The sequence below is a fragment of the Numenius arquata genome, chromosome 3 (genome assembly GCF_964106895.1).
Source record: "Numenius arquata chromosome 3, bNumArq3.hap1.1, whole genome shotgun sequence".
NCBI classification, from domain to species: domain Eukaryota; kingdom Metazoa; phylum Chordata; class Aves; order Charadriiformes; family Scolopacidae; genus Numenius; species Numenius arquata.
Window position 1 is genome coordinate 42,724,982 of NC_133578.1, and position 12,050 is coordinate 42,737,031.

The 12,050-nt window shown below is 41.3% G+C and overlaps 1 protein-coding gene across 2 annotated transcripts in view; it reads left to right on the top strand.

The window, feature by feature from the left end:
• Positions 1 to 341: 341 nt before the first annotated feature.
• The window catches only part of TRAF3IP1 (TRAF3 interacting protein 1), a 45,597-nt gene continuing 33,888 nt past the window's right edge, over positions 342 to 12,050 (top strand). Inside the window, exons 1-6 of one of the 2 annotated variants that reach the window (XM_074145576.1) lie at positions 342 to 526; positions 1,319 to 1,387; positions 5,099 to 5,260; positions 8,490 to 8,627; positions 8,806 to 9,276; positions 10,203 to 10,280. In XM_074145576.1, the coding sequence (XP_074001677.1) occupies positions 404 to 526; positions 1,319 to 1,387; positions 5,099 to 5,260; positions 8,490 to 8,627; positions 8,806 to 9,276; positions 10,203 to 10,280 (1,041 nt within the window). In that variant the 5' untranslated portion in view covers positions 342 to 403. The remainder of the gene's footprint in view (positions 527 to 1,318; positions 1,388 to 5,098; positions 5,261 to 8,489; positions 8,628 to 8,805; positions 9,277 to 10,202; positions 10,281 to 12,050) is intronic. The other variant, XM_074145577.1, reaches the window with a different exon arrangement.

Here is a 12,050-nt window from a genome sequence, read left to right on the forward strand (position 1 = left end):
CATGGGACTGGGCAACCCTGACGTTGGCTCCTTCTCTCCCATGCGTTGCTCTTACTTTGTACTTTATTTCAAGAAAAATAAAAAAAAAAAAAACCAAACCTAAACCCCAAAGATACAATTGAAGTTTCTGTTTATCTGCTGATTATTCAGACAAGGGGCTGGGGCGTAGCTAGTTGCGTGGGACCGGAGGTTTTGCGGCTGGTTGCTGGGACTCCTCCCTCCTGCCCGGGCCGGAGGAGGGCAGGGCCTAACCAGGCCGCTGGGCCGGTTGCTAGGGCCGCGTTGAGCCTAGCAACCGCCCACCCCGCCTCTGCGCTTGCGCAGTGAGGCGCGCTGCGCCGCGGGGCAGGTCGGGAATGCTCGGAGCCGCCTGTGGCGGTGGCGGCGTAGTCCCGCCGCCGCTATGAACGAGGCGGTGGTGCGGAGGACGCAAGAGTCCTTGGGTCGAGTGATCCGCAAGCCGCCGCTGACGGACCGGCTGCTGAGTAAGCCGCCCTTCCGCTACCTGCACGACGTGATCACCGAGGTGGGCCGGGAACCAGCCTGCGGGCCCGCTCCGCTGTTGCTAAGGCAACAGGGCCTCCCTGCGGGCTCGGCCGCCCCCTGGCGGGCGGGGCGGTGGCTGCCGCGGGGTGGGACGGGGATGGGAGGCTCTGCCGGGGGGACACCGGTGACACTGAGGGACCCCGTCACCTTTCCGGGGCATGCCCAGGGCTGGGTGGCTTACGCAGGTCACTGCTGTGGGTGTTATTCTCCGAATAGCCAGTAAATCTCAGAGGGTTCAGGGTAGTGAGCAAATCTCAGGGTTTTTAGGGTGGCTGGCGGTGGTTAAGACAAGATGAGGCGTCCCACTCTTTTCCTCAGTCTTCTACGCGTTTGATCTTTTGTGAAACCTGTTCGTAGGTTCTTTTTCCACCTTCCATTTAAAAAAGAAAAACACGAACAAAGTCTTAATTTTTGTATTCACTGAGCTGCTGCTTTTATATATAGTCACATGTAAAGAAGTCAATATGGGAATAATGCAGAGCTGCATTTAACATGCACATGCGGGTGTTCATGCTGTGAAGCTCCTGGATTCAAGGTTAAAGATGGAATTAAACAGGAAGGGAGGGCTGAGCTGTAAGCAAGGATTAAGTCTCATTGTTCCACAGCATGTTCAGAGAGACAGCAGACCTTCAAACCTGCTCTAGAAATAGTTCTAGTCGGGGTGTCATCTCTGAAAGCAAAGAAGGCCAATGTATTTCCTATTGCCACACAAGCTTTATTGAACAGAAGCCTTCAAGTGTTCTTAACTTACTCCTTTTCTTCTCTTTTGAAGGTAATTAGAGTGACAGGCTTTATGAAAGGACTTTACACGGATTTTGAATTGAAATCAGATAACATTAAGGTGGGCATGAAACTTCCTTATTTGTTTAGCTTTCATATATTAGTATTCTTTGAAATTTGCCACAAGGTACTTTGGTCTTTTCAGCATTCAATGCCAACTACCTGTCTTTAGTTTTGTGAAGAAATTGTAGAAGCTATTGCCTGTTGGTTATATGATGCAGTACATGAGGTGAACACCTATAGATTGCATTTGCGGACGTGACACAAATAAGCTGTTGTGTGTAGAGAACTATTTCTGCACAGGTCTCAAAACAGTGAGCATTAATGTATGACCAGATCTTGGTTTCCAAAATAGTGTTGTATTACAGATGAAAAGAACCATTATGTAGCAGGGTTGCCTTGAAGTAGTAGTTAGGCATTGGTAATAAATCACAGACACTGGAAATGCACACACGGCTTTTTAAAGAGTCTTGTGGCCTCTGAATGGAATGTATGGTTTTATATTTATGGCTTTATATATGTGCATGTATACACATGTACGTGTACAGATATGCATGCATACTGTGTATATATATATACACTAAATATTCTTGCTTAATATCCCAGGGCTTACCGACGCATTTGTCAGTATATGCATTCCACAAAAGCTTTATTACAGTATACAAATGGCTAATTACTGAAGGAGGAGGTTAATGTTATTACTGAAAAATGCTTTTCCTAAGTCCAAAGGTAACTTTAGTCTCTGTTTGCTGCTCTTCTACTGTGTGCCTCTTTGCTGAGCTAGGGATGCTCACTTCTCCAACTACTGACTTTTGCTTATTCATGGCAAATAATGCAGGGTGTGTATGTTGCTAGTTAGACAGCTACATCTGTTGGTGATTGTTTAATATAGCAACTGAAAGTATGAGGTCAGTGAGCCTGGCTTGTCATCCATACAGCCAGTTGCGTGGATGTTTTATGCGCTTCTTCCAGCTAATTACCTGTCTGATATGTATGTTTATTTCTGTGACTGTTCTTATTGTTGTCAGGGTAACTCGAAACTGAATTAGTTATACAATGGATTGATTGTTTTTGTTGGTACTTTCCCTGTTGAAGTTTGTCAATAGGTTCTGTGATGGAGAACAGCTTAGCACATGCTGCTTCATCTTTGGAGAGCATGGCGCATTTTATTTGGTAGATCGAAAAAGCGTATTTCCTGCCAAGTCCTGAGTAGGTTTGTGTTTCTATCTATGTACTGTGGTAGCTGTGAAGTTGCACCAATCTTGAGTACCTCTCTGAGAATTTCTTTCACAGTCCATGAGATTGCCTGAACTCTTGAAAACCACAGAGGAGATCAAAATGCTGCAGTATGAGGGAAAACGCCTCTAGCTTGTGGTGTTCTTTCCAAAACACTGGTCAGGAGAAAGACCTGGATCTCCTTTGTTGATTCCTTATTGTGATTTCTGTTGGAGTTGTAGATAATCAGGACAGTAACCTTTACGTGGAGACCAAAACTTCTGGGTAGAAAGACGTGGGAGGCTGGCTGGAAGCATCCCACGAGCCAAATCTGCCAAATCTGGCCTGCAGAACATGCACATTAACCTCGCTGAGTTCTAGTTTGTTTCAGAGATGTACAGTCAGAGCAACCAATGGAAGAGAGATGTAAGGGAAATAAAAAGCGCGAGGACAGGTATGTTGGACGGTATTGCTGTCTGCACGCTTATCAGAAAGGTTTGTCCTGTTAGGTCTAGTAAAAAGTTCTCTTATAAGTGGAAAGATTGGATATCTTTTAATCTTCACCATCAGCTTTATGCACACAGAAAAGTCTTTACATTTTTATATATGTAAAGTCTTAGCCACTTGGAATAGTGGAGATACCTTTGTTTGGAAGCTACCCAATAAAAGTATTTCTTAAGCTTTCAGCTGTGTTTCAGATGTTTGTTTCTATTTTGATAGAACTTTTATTTACTGATGCAGGTAGGAGCTGTAGATTTCTCATTGGGTTCATGAGGATTTCTTATGTGGACAGAATACACTGATAATGTGACTGCTGAAAATGATGAGGATGTAGGAGAAAATTTTTGATCTTTATTTGAAAACTTGTTTAGTTTAGAAAAGCGTACTGTCTCCTTCCCTAAATTTATAGATTGCATATGTCCTTGGAAAGATGGATAACTGTTTTAATAGTTGCAGTGTTTCCTTCCTTTCCCTTTTTATTTGTGAACGCAGGTAGTGCTGGTGAGGGTGAAGTGTTCCTGATGTTAGTGGAGACAATCTGAAAATCCCAGCTATGTGGAAGTTGTTTGGTTTAGTCATTTTGGAAGAGTCAAAGATGGGAAGTACTCTGACTCTGGAGACTGTCTTCCCAGGTGTTTAACTATCATTTACGTGCTTGCAGCAGAATCCAGTTCTTGTTTATGGAGAGTGGTTCTGGGACTTGAGAAAACACATGGCTCTATTAAGCTCCAGTGCCACAGGAATAGATAGTGCTACCAGATGGCCTGTAAAGAGTGTTGGTCTTCCTCAGCTGAGAAAATACTGGCTTCTCTTGCTTTCCTCTGTATTGGTGTGTCTGTCAAATTAGATCCAGGTCATTCCAGACCTGTGCACCTGAGATACCCAGACAGCAAGCGCAGTGCAAAATCGGGTGTTTTACTGGATTACAACTGCTTCTTTTCTGAATTAACTGAAATGGCAGTGGTCTGCTTTTTAGTTATCAGTTTGAGTGCTGTAGTTTATATTCTTTTGAACTGATGCCTATTAAAACACGTAGAGAGAATTCTTCTCACATGGGCTTACTTTTTAACAGGCTAGTTAAGTACTTTCTTATCTCCACTCCTGACTGTAAAGGATGAGCGAGTAGACTTCAGTGGTGGCCTGATAAATATTCCTTGAATTTTATGTTTTATTAATACAACTGGTTGGTTTTTTTTTTTTTTTTTTTCACCCCATGAGTATTCTGCAGCTGCAGAGACTTCACACTGTGGTTTCATTCTCTGGGCCAGGAACCCTCTAATAAAATTTTACGTGGTGGGGGTTGGTTTATTTTGTTTTTGTTTTTTTTCCTTATGATTTTGCATCATCACCAAAAGCCGTCATCTCTACTGAAGGGCACTTGAAGAAAGTTGTTTGTAAAGTATAATTATAAAACTAAAACACATCTGGTAGTTGTTGAGATAAAAATATGTGCCTGTATCCCTTGCCCACCATCTTTTGTATGTTTTCTTTACTCACTCTTAAGTCTGGTTTGTAAGGTACGTGTGCAAGTATGTAAGTCCCTCAGTTTAGACTCATATAAGTCCCATAACTTTGTGACACACTGTGCTGAAAAATATTCAGGGCAAGAACTGTCCTTCTGAGGAATATCTACCGTAACAGTCCTGTTACGACTCTCTAGTGATTCTTTTGGTAATACTTGCAATCATTTCTTAAACAAAACTTCATCTTCGTTAACATGTAATGCTTGAGAATAGAGTGCCAAGGGTCTTACAGCAGTCTTAAAATGCACTGGAACTAAATGATAAACATATTAAAAAGATAAAGTTATACTTTCACTTTGGTCATTCCAGTTCATTGTTCATCCATTGTGAAAGCTGTCATTTCTTAATCAGAAATTAATAACTAACAATAAATCAGGGGCAGCCCTCTTTCCTGACCTTACAAACCATGTGCTGCTCTTGTTGTATGGATGCCTTCTGCAGCTATGCCTCCCATCAGAGTTTTTCTAGTCATTACGTGATGTGTGGAATTATTTTGGAGTCTCAGTATTATTGCTTAATTGCTCTTTTACCAGGATAAAGATGCCAAAATCGGCTTCCTTCAGAAGGCAATTGATGCTGTTGTAATGGTAACAGGAGAGCCGCTGTCAGTAAAACCAGCACGTGTTGTGGCTGGACATGAACCTGAAAAAACCAATGAATTTCTTCAAGCAATTGGGAAGTGTTGCCTAAATAAGGTATGAATCACAGAATCACAGAATATTTTTGGTTGGATGGGACCTTTGAGATCATCGAGTCCAACCAACAGAAAAAAAAAAAAGAAAAGAAAAAAAACAGAAAAAAAATCCCAGAACACCAAAAGCAAACCAAAACAAATGCCCACAACCACACACCATCCCACCCACACACAGAAAGAAACCAACATTTTCAGGCACTAGAGCATGCCCTGAAGTGCCACCTCTACACGTTTCTCAAATACCTCCAGGGATGGCGACTCCACCACCTCCCTGGGGAGGCTGTTCCAGTGCCTGACCACCCTCTCAGTAAAGTAATTCTTCCTAATATCTAATCTAAACCTCCCCTGCCCCAACTTCAGACCATTTCCTCTGCTCCTGTCATTATTCCCTTGGGAGAAGAGGCCAACACCCACCTCTCTGCAACCTCCTTTCAGGGAGTTGTAGAGGGCAATGAGGTCCCCCCTCAGCCTCCTCTTCTCCAAACTGAACATGCCCAGTTCCCTCAGCCTCTCCTCCTATGACTTGTTCTCTAGACCCCTCACCAGCTTGGTGGCTCTCCTCTGGACACACTCCAGCAGCTCAATGTCCTTCCTGTAGTGAGGGGCCCAGAACTGAACACAGTACTCGAGGTGAGGCCTCACCAGTGCCCAGTACAGAGGCACCATCACTTCCCTGCTCCTGCTGGCCACGCTATTCCTGATACAGGCCAGGATGCCATTGGCTTTCTTGGCCACCTGGGCACACTGCTGGCTCGTGTGAAGCCGGCTGTTCACCAACACCCCCAGGTCCTTTTCTGCTGGGCAGCTTTCCAGCCACTCTTCCCCGAGCCTGTAGCATTGCCTGGGGTTGTTGTGACCGAAATGCAGGACCCGGCACTTGGCCTTATTAAACCTCATCCTGTTGGCCTTGGCCCATTGATCCAACCTGTCCAGGTCCCTCTGTAGAGCCTGCCGACCCTCAGGCAGATCAACACTCCCACCTAGTTTGGTGTCATCTGCAACCTTACTGAGGGTGCACTCAATCCCCTCGTCCAGATCATCAATAAAGATATTAAACAAGACTGGCCCCAAAACTGAGCCCTGAGGGACACCACTGGTGACCGGCCACCAACTGGATTTCACCCCATTAATTACAACTCCCTGGGCACGGCCATCCAGCCAGTTTTTTACCCAGTGAAGAGTACACTTGTCTATGCCATGATTCGCCAGCTTCTCCAGGAGAACGCTGTGGGGGACGGTGTCAAAGGCCTTACCAGAGTCCAGGTAGACAACGTCCACAGCCTTCCCCGCATCGAGAAGACGGGTCACGTGGTCATAGAAAGAGATCAAGTTGGTTAAGCAGGACTTCCCTTTCATAAACCCATGCTGGCTGGCCCTGATCCCTGATGTCACATATATATTTTATACACATGGAGTTATATTGTCAGAGCTTATTTGCAACAGATTTTATTGACACTCATCTGCATTTTTAGTTACACAAGATAAATGTTGAGTCACCACTTCTAATAACAACAGAGAGATAGTATTGGATCCTTAGTAGAGTTTCAGTCAGGTCCCCGTGCAAATACACTCTGGATATTTTAGTGCTTTTAATGTATGCTGGTTTTTATTTTTCACCGTACTTACTGGTCATTTAATAACATGAGATTAGGTTTGGAGAAGAATATGAATCTTCAGAACTTTTAAAAATTTTGGATGCAGACACATTAATTAAATGACCAGATGCTGCCACCTTTGACTTTTCTCCTCTAAAATTTCAGTCAAATCTCTAATTCTGTAATGAAAGTGATTTTTCCTATGTGCTTCTTTTTTTTTATTTATTTTTTCAAACTTTTTTGAATATGGGTGAGGCAAAGGAGAAATTTGATAACCTGTTAAAAATAACTGCAGGGGCAGTTCTTAAAATAATGGTTGCATTCTTAAAGTAATTGTTTCATTAAAAGTAACGGGAAGTCTTTGCTTATAAGTGTTACAGAGATTTTTGAAATACAAAAGTATTATCTAAAACCCTTGAATTAATGAGTGTGAAGAAAGTGTGTATATTTAACTGAAATACTACAGTGTTTATAGGCTGTCTGCAAGTTTAGTTTGGATTATTTTTGTCTGATCTACTCATTTAAATATTTCTGTTGTTTTGTTTTAATTTGCTGAGTGCTGTGAGCTTCTTCCTTATGAATTGCTTGAGATCAGGAAGGGGGAAGCTGATAAACGTACGCACGGATACTGGATGAGTTAGACAATGTGCTTGATGGAACAGCTTTATAGAATGTTGTGATGAGATTTAATATCCAAAAGATATAGTCTACTTGTTTGACAGAAGATAATTAGCCCCTTGGCTTTTGTTGTGTCTGATGTGCATTGTGGAAAAGATTTCCTTCAATCTCTAGCTTGATACTTATAGTGATGAGCTGAGCACACTGTTTGGAGTCAGGTAATTCAGGTAAGTGTTACTAACGAACAGAAGTTTGTGTCCAAATGTGAAAACCCACAAAAATTCATAGTTTTGCGTTTACAAACTTGGAGAAAATCAGGAGCCAACTCCCAGGGCAATATCAGTTTTAGTGATCTAAAAGTCATTCCTGTTTCAGGAAGAATGGCAATGTGATGATTTTTTTCTTTGCCACTTGGACATGAAAACATTTCATTAACTTGCTGTGTAAGTGATCTAATTAATAATTGCTTGTCATCTTAACAAATGAACTAGATGCAGAAGCCTTTTGAAAAGCATAACTACAGCTTATTGAAACTCATTCTTAATGTAGTTTTCTTTAGAGACTGTTGCTGATTGAGCAAGTATTAGGTGAAAGCGGAGTGGCCTAAGAGTGGATGCAAGTACAACATAATGTGGTTTTGAGAGCTTAACCAATCTAGCAGTCGTGGTATAAGGATTTGACAGTCATTTACCTTACCATTTTGAAAAATATTTGAGTTGTTGCAATGAGAACTGCTATTGTGCTATAGTACGTAAAAAGAACTGTATATTTATGTAGCTCTGGAACATATAATCAAATTTTTGCAAGAATTTCAAGGAGGTGTTTGACATTAAAAGCGCATTGCTGCTTCTCTGAAAGAAAGTTTCCAGAAGACCAGAAATATAAGCTTTATTAAAAAAACCCTAACCAATGCTCCCCCCAAAAAAATCAGATCATGTTGATTACAGAGTTAGGGAGGAAGGAGATATTTAATAAAATAATTTACTCATTTCAATGTCGTTTTTCTGTTCCGTGCAGCTGTCCAGTGATGTTGCTGTAAAAAGGATCCTAGCTGGGGAAAGAGCTGATGCTAAAGGGAAGCTTTCATCCTCTAAATCTCGAGATAAAGAAAGCAGAGAATCCAAAACAGAACAAAAAAGCCATCGAGATAAACAGGTAGGCATTTGCAGCTTTTGTGGGGTACAAGGACTACTGCTTTTTATGGTTTGGTTTTTTTTGTTGTTTTTTGTTATTTGGTTGGTTTTCTTAGCTTGCATTTTTTTCTGTGGAAGGTAACTGTGTGTTAGAGTTGCCATATATTGGAATTGAATTTTAGTTTTTACTTTCTTTTTAGGGTAGTGGAGAGACTGAAATTAAAGACAGAAGCTCAAGCAGAGACAGAAAACCCAAAGGATATTTGAATGAGAGTGAAGAAAGAGAAAAGGAAAGTGATAAACAGAAGAATAATGAAGACGGGCACAAAGACCCTGAAAGAGACACCTTTAAGGAAGGAGAAAAGCAAGAAAGGGAAAGAGACAAAAGCAGAACAACCAAACAAGGAAAAGAAACAGAAAAAAACAAGGGAAAAGGAGACATAGAACGAGAAGATGATCTTGAGCGTGATAAAGGACAGGAAAGAGAGAAAAAAAATGAAGGAGGAAGAGAAAAGGACAGACTGAAAGGAAGAGACAAAGATAAGGATAGGGACAGGGAGAGAGAGAAAGACAGAGATAGAGGAAAAGATCGAGAAAGGGATAGACAAAGGGACAGAGAAAAAGAAGGGGAGCATTTAAGAGAACATGGAAAGGATAAAGCAGAGAAAAAGGTAATTGCAATGTTACTTTGGAGAGCAATAACTTCTGGCATGCTGTGGTAGGGACTGAACATTTGTTATAACCTTTGTATATATATGAATTTGCATGTTTGTATTCTCTGCTCATTTAACAATTAAGTACTATCTTTTAACAGCAATTACTCTCATGAAGTGAAAGTGTTGGTGTGGATTTGGTCTGGTAAGAGTGTGATTGAGGGCCTATGTGTAACTTTATGTCTCCGTCATGATATATGTTGACTTGAGCCATAAGACTTATCGGACTGTGCTTCCTGAACATCTAATAAGCAGTTTTTTCTTTTCTGAACTCTCCATGGTTTTATTTTTTCCTTTTTTTTTTTTTTTTTTTTTAATAAAGAACTGTTGGGAAAACTATCTAGATAAATCATTTCCCTCTTGCAGTGGTGCTCTATTTGGATCTTTGAGAATGAAAACATCCACTGTTTCCCCATACTGCAGGCTTTCTCAGACTGCCTTAAGAGCCATCTCTTCATTGCCTTTCATTTTGCTGTTCTTTTAATCTTATCTCTTCCTCCTCTAAGTATTTCCTGTTCTTGTTTTCTTTTTTGTTGCATGCTGGTTCGTGGTAGAAATTTGGGATTACTGGACATCAAAGGTTCTTGTGTTGAGGAGCAGTTTAATTTTGTTAGATGTGAAAAGGCACTTCTGCCAGTACCTGTCTGCTGGCTTCAGGGATTGTTGCCTTCCTGGTATTACTCAGAGAGAACAATGTTTAACTGTAGATTTTGCTTGGTTAGTCTCCTGCACGGGGAAGGCAAGGTAAAGAGGGCAGGTAGATGGGTAAGAGTACCATTGTAATGTGCTCAGTTCTACTCCGTGCTAATTTCCCCTTTCACGTTTTTCAGGTAAGTAGCTCACTTCTCAGCACACTGAATCTAAAGCAATTAATTTCTTTTTAGTCCACAGGTTCTGAGGAATCCACACTTAGAAAGACACAAAGGCCAACTAAAGACAGCAAGTGCCAGCCAGATAATGAGGTTAGTAGCACAGATGATCCGGGAACGTGAGTATTGAAAGTGTCACATTTTAGAGTGATTTTGGAGTCTGCATGAAAGGAATGTAGGGTTGAAAGGTAGGTAGATGACAAGTTTTAGGGCTGTAAAACAGATGCTTGTCTGATTGTTAGGTTTTGGGGCTTTTTTTGTATTTATATTTTTTTAGATTTCTCTGAGCTTGAACAAAAGAAGGTATACCCAGTTTATTTAATTTTCCAGATTTATTTCTGGATATTGCTATGTTGGGTATGTCAGGAAAAATATTTATTTGAAGTTTTCTGTTTATTCCTCTGAATCTTTCCTGGAAAGCTGTTACTTTTTGGGGGGGGTACTTTAATAGACGTTACTGTTTTGGAAAGAAAATTAGTCCAATGTTATGTCTGGGCCTGTGTTTTGCAGCTCGATGATAGTAGGGCAGAATAGGAACTCACCAATTGCCTCTGAACAGTAGCTATTGCTTGTGATACCATTGTGTCTGCATCTGCTGCTTCCTGATGACCTGAGGCAATCCGGGGAATTATGGAGCCATATGGCTAAATGTTTAAAGAGTGAGACTTCAATAAATTAACTAAAGCAGCTCAGACTAGGAAAAAATAGGCAGGATCCCAAGTCTAACAAGAGTCTCTGTTGAGAGTCTATGGGCCACTGACATCATCGTGTCTTCTACATGAGATGACAAATTTATAGCTATTCTTTGACTGAAATCCAACGCTTTTTAAATTATTGGCACTTGGAGGGAGAGCTTATAAAATAGTTTTTAGCCTGAAGCAAATGTTCATGGCCAAGTTAAACTTCCTGCAAATTGGGTCTCTAATGGAAATTCTGAGCCTCATCCCAAGCTATCATAGTGCTCTTGGGCACCACAATAATACACTAGGGCAGTAAAGTTTCATTTCCCGTCTTAAGTGCTTTTGGGAGGGATTCCAAGGCATGTGGGCTTATTACCTTAAATCTAGATGACATGCTTTTCATCTACTTGCTTGCGTAACAGTAGACGGTACTTAGTTTTTAGGTGATGAAAACACACGCTTTAGACCAGTGCATGACAAATGGGCATCTCCTTAAGACTGTGGAAGAAAGAAATGAAATGAAAATGTTCCCAATGAATTTCTAGAGCTGGATAGTTGCGCAAAGTGATTTAGAGGAAATTCCAGCATGAAATAATTGGAAAGTGCATCTAATGGACTGGGGTTGATCTTGTCCTCACAGTAGTTTCACAGCAGAGTAATGCCTTTATTTCCAGGGATTTACCCTGATTTAAACTACCATAACTCCATTTGAGTCACATGGCAATGAAACAAGTGTATTAAAAAGAAGGAAAACAATTTTTGTCTTTATGCACATGAAGAGTATTGAATCAAAGTTTATAGTCTCTGCTGCCTGATTAATAAATCTTCAGCATCTGCCTTTAGCTTTTTGCAAATGTAGTACAAGTGAAACAATTTGAAGCAGCCCCTCTCAAGCAGTGGCTGATATGCCAGTACCTACCATGTCACCTTTCTGCCCTGAGGATTATCCTCCTCTTACTTCTGGTTTGTTCTTGTCGTGCTCACTTGCCCTAGCTCCTAGTCCTGCTCTCTTTATCCTTGTGCTCCGCAAGAGCAGCCACAGCTTCTCTTTCTTTCCAAGCCTCATTTTAAGTGGCTTCACGTCATAATGAGCTATTTTTCATCTTGCTTCTTCCTTACTTCAATTAGGACCTTTCTTCAGACACACTGCTTGGCACAGTAAGGACATGGAAAAAGCATTAGT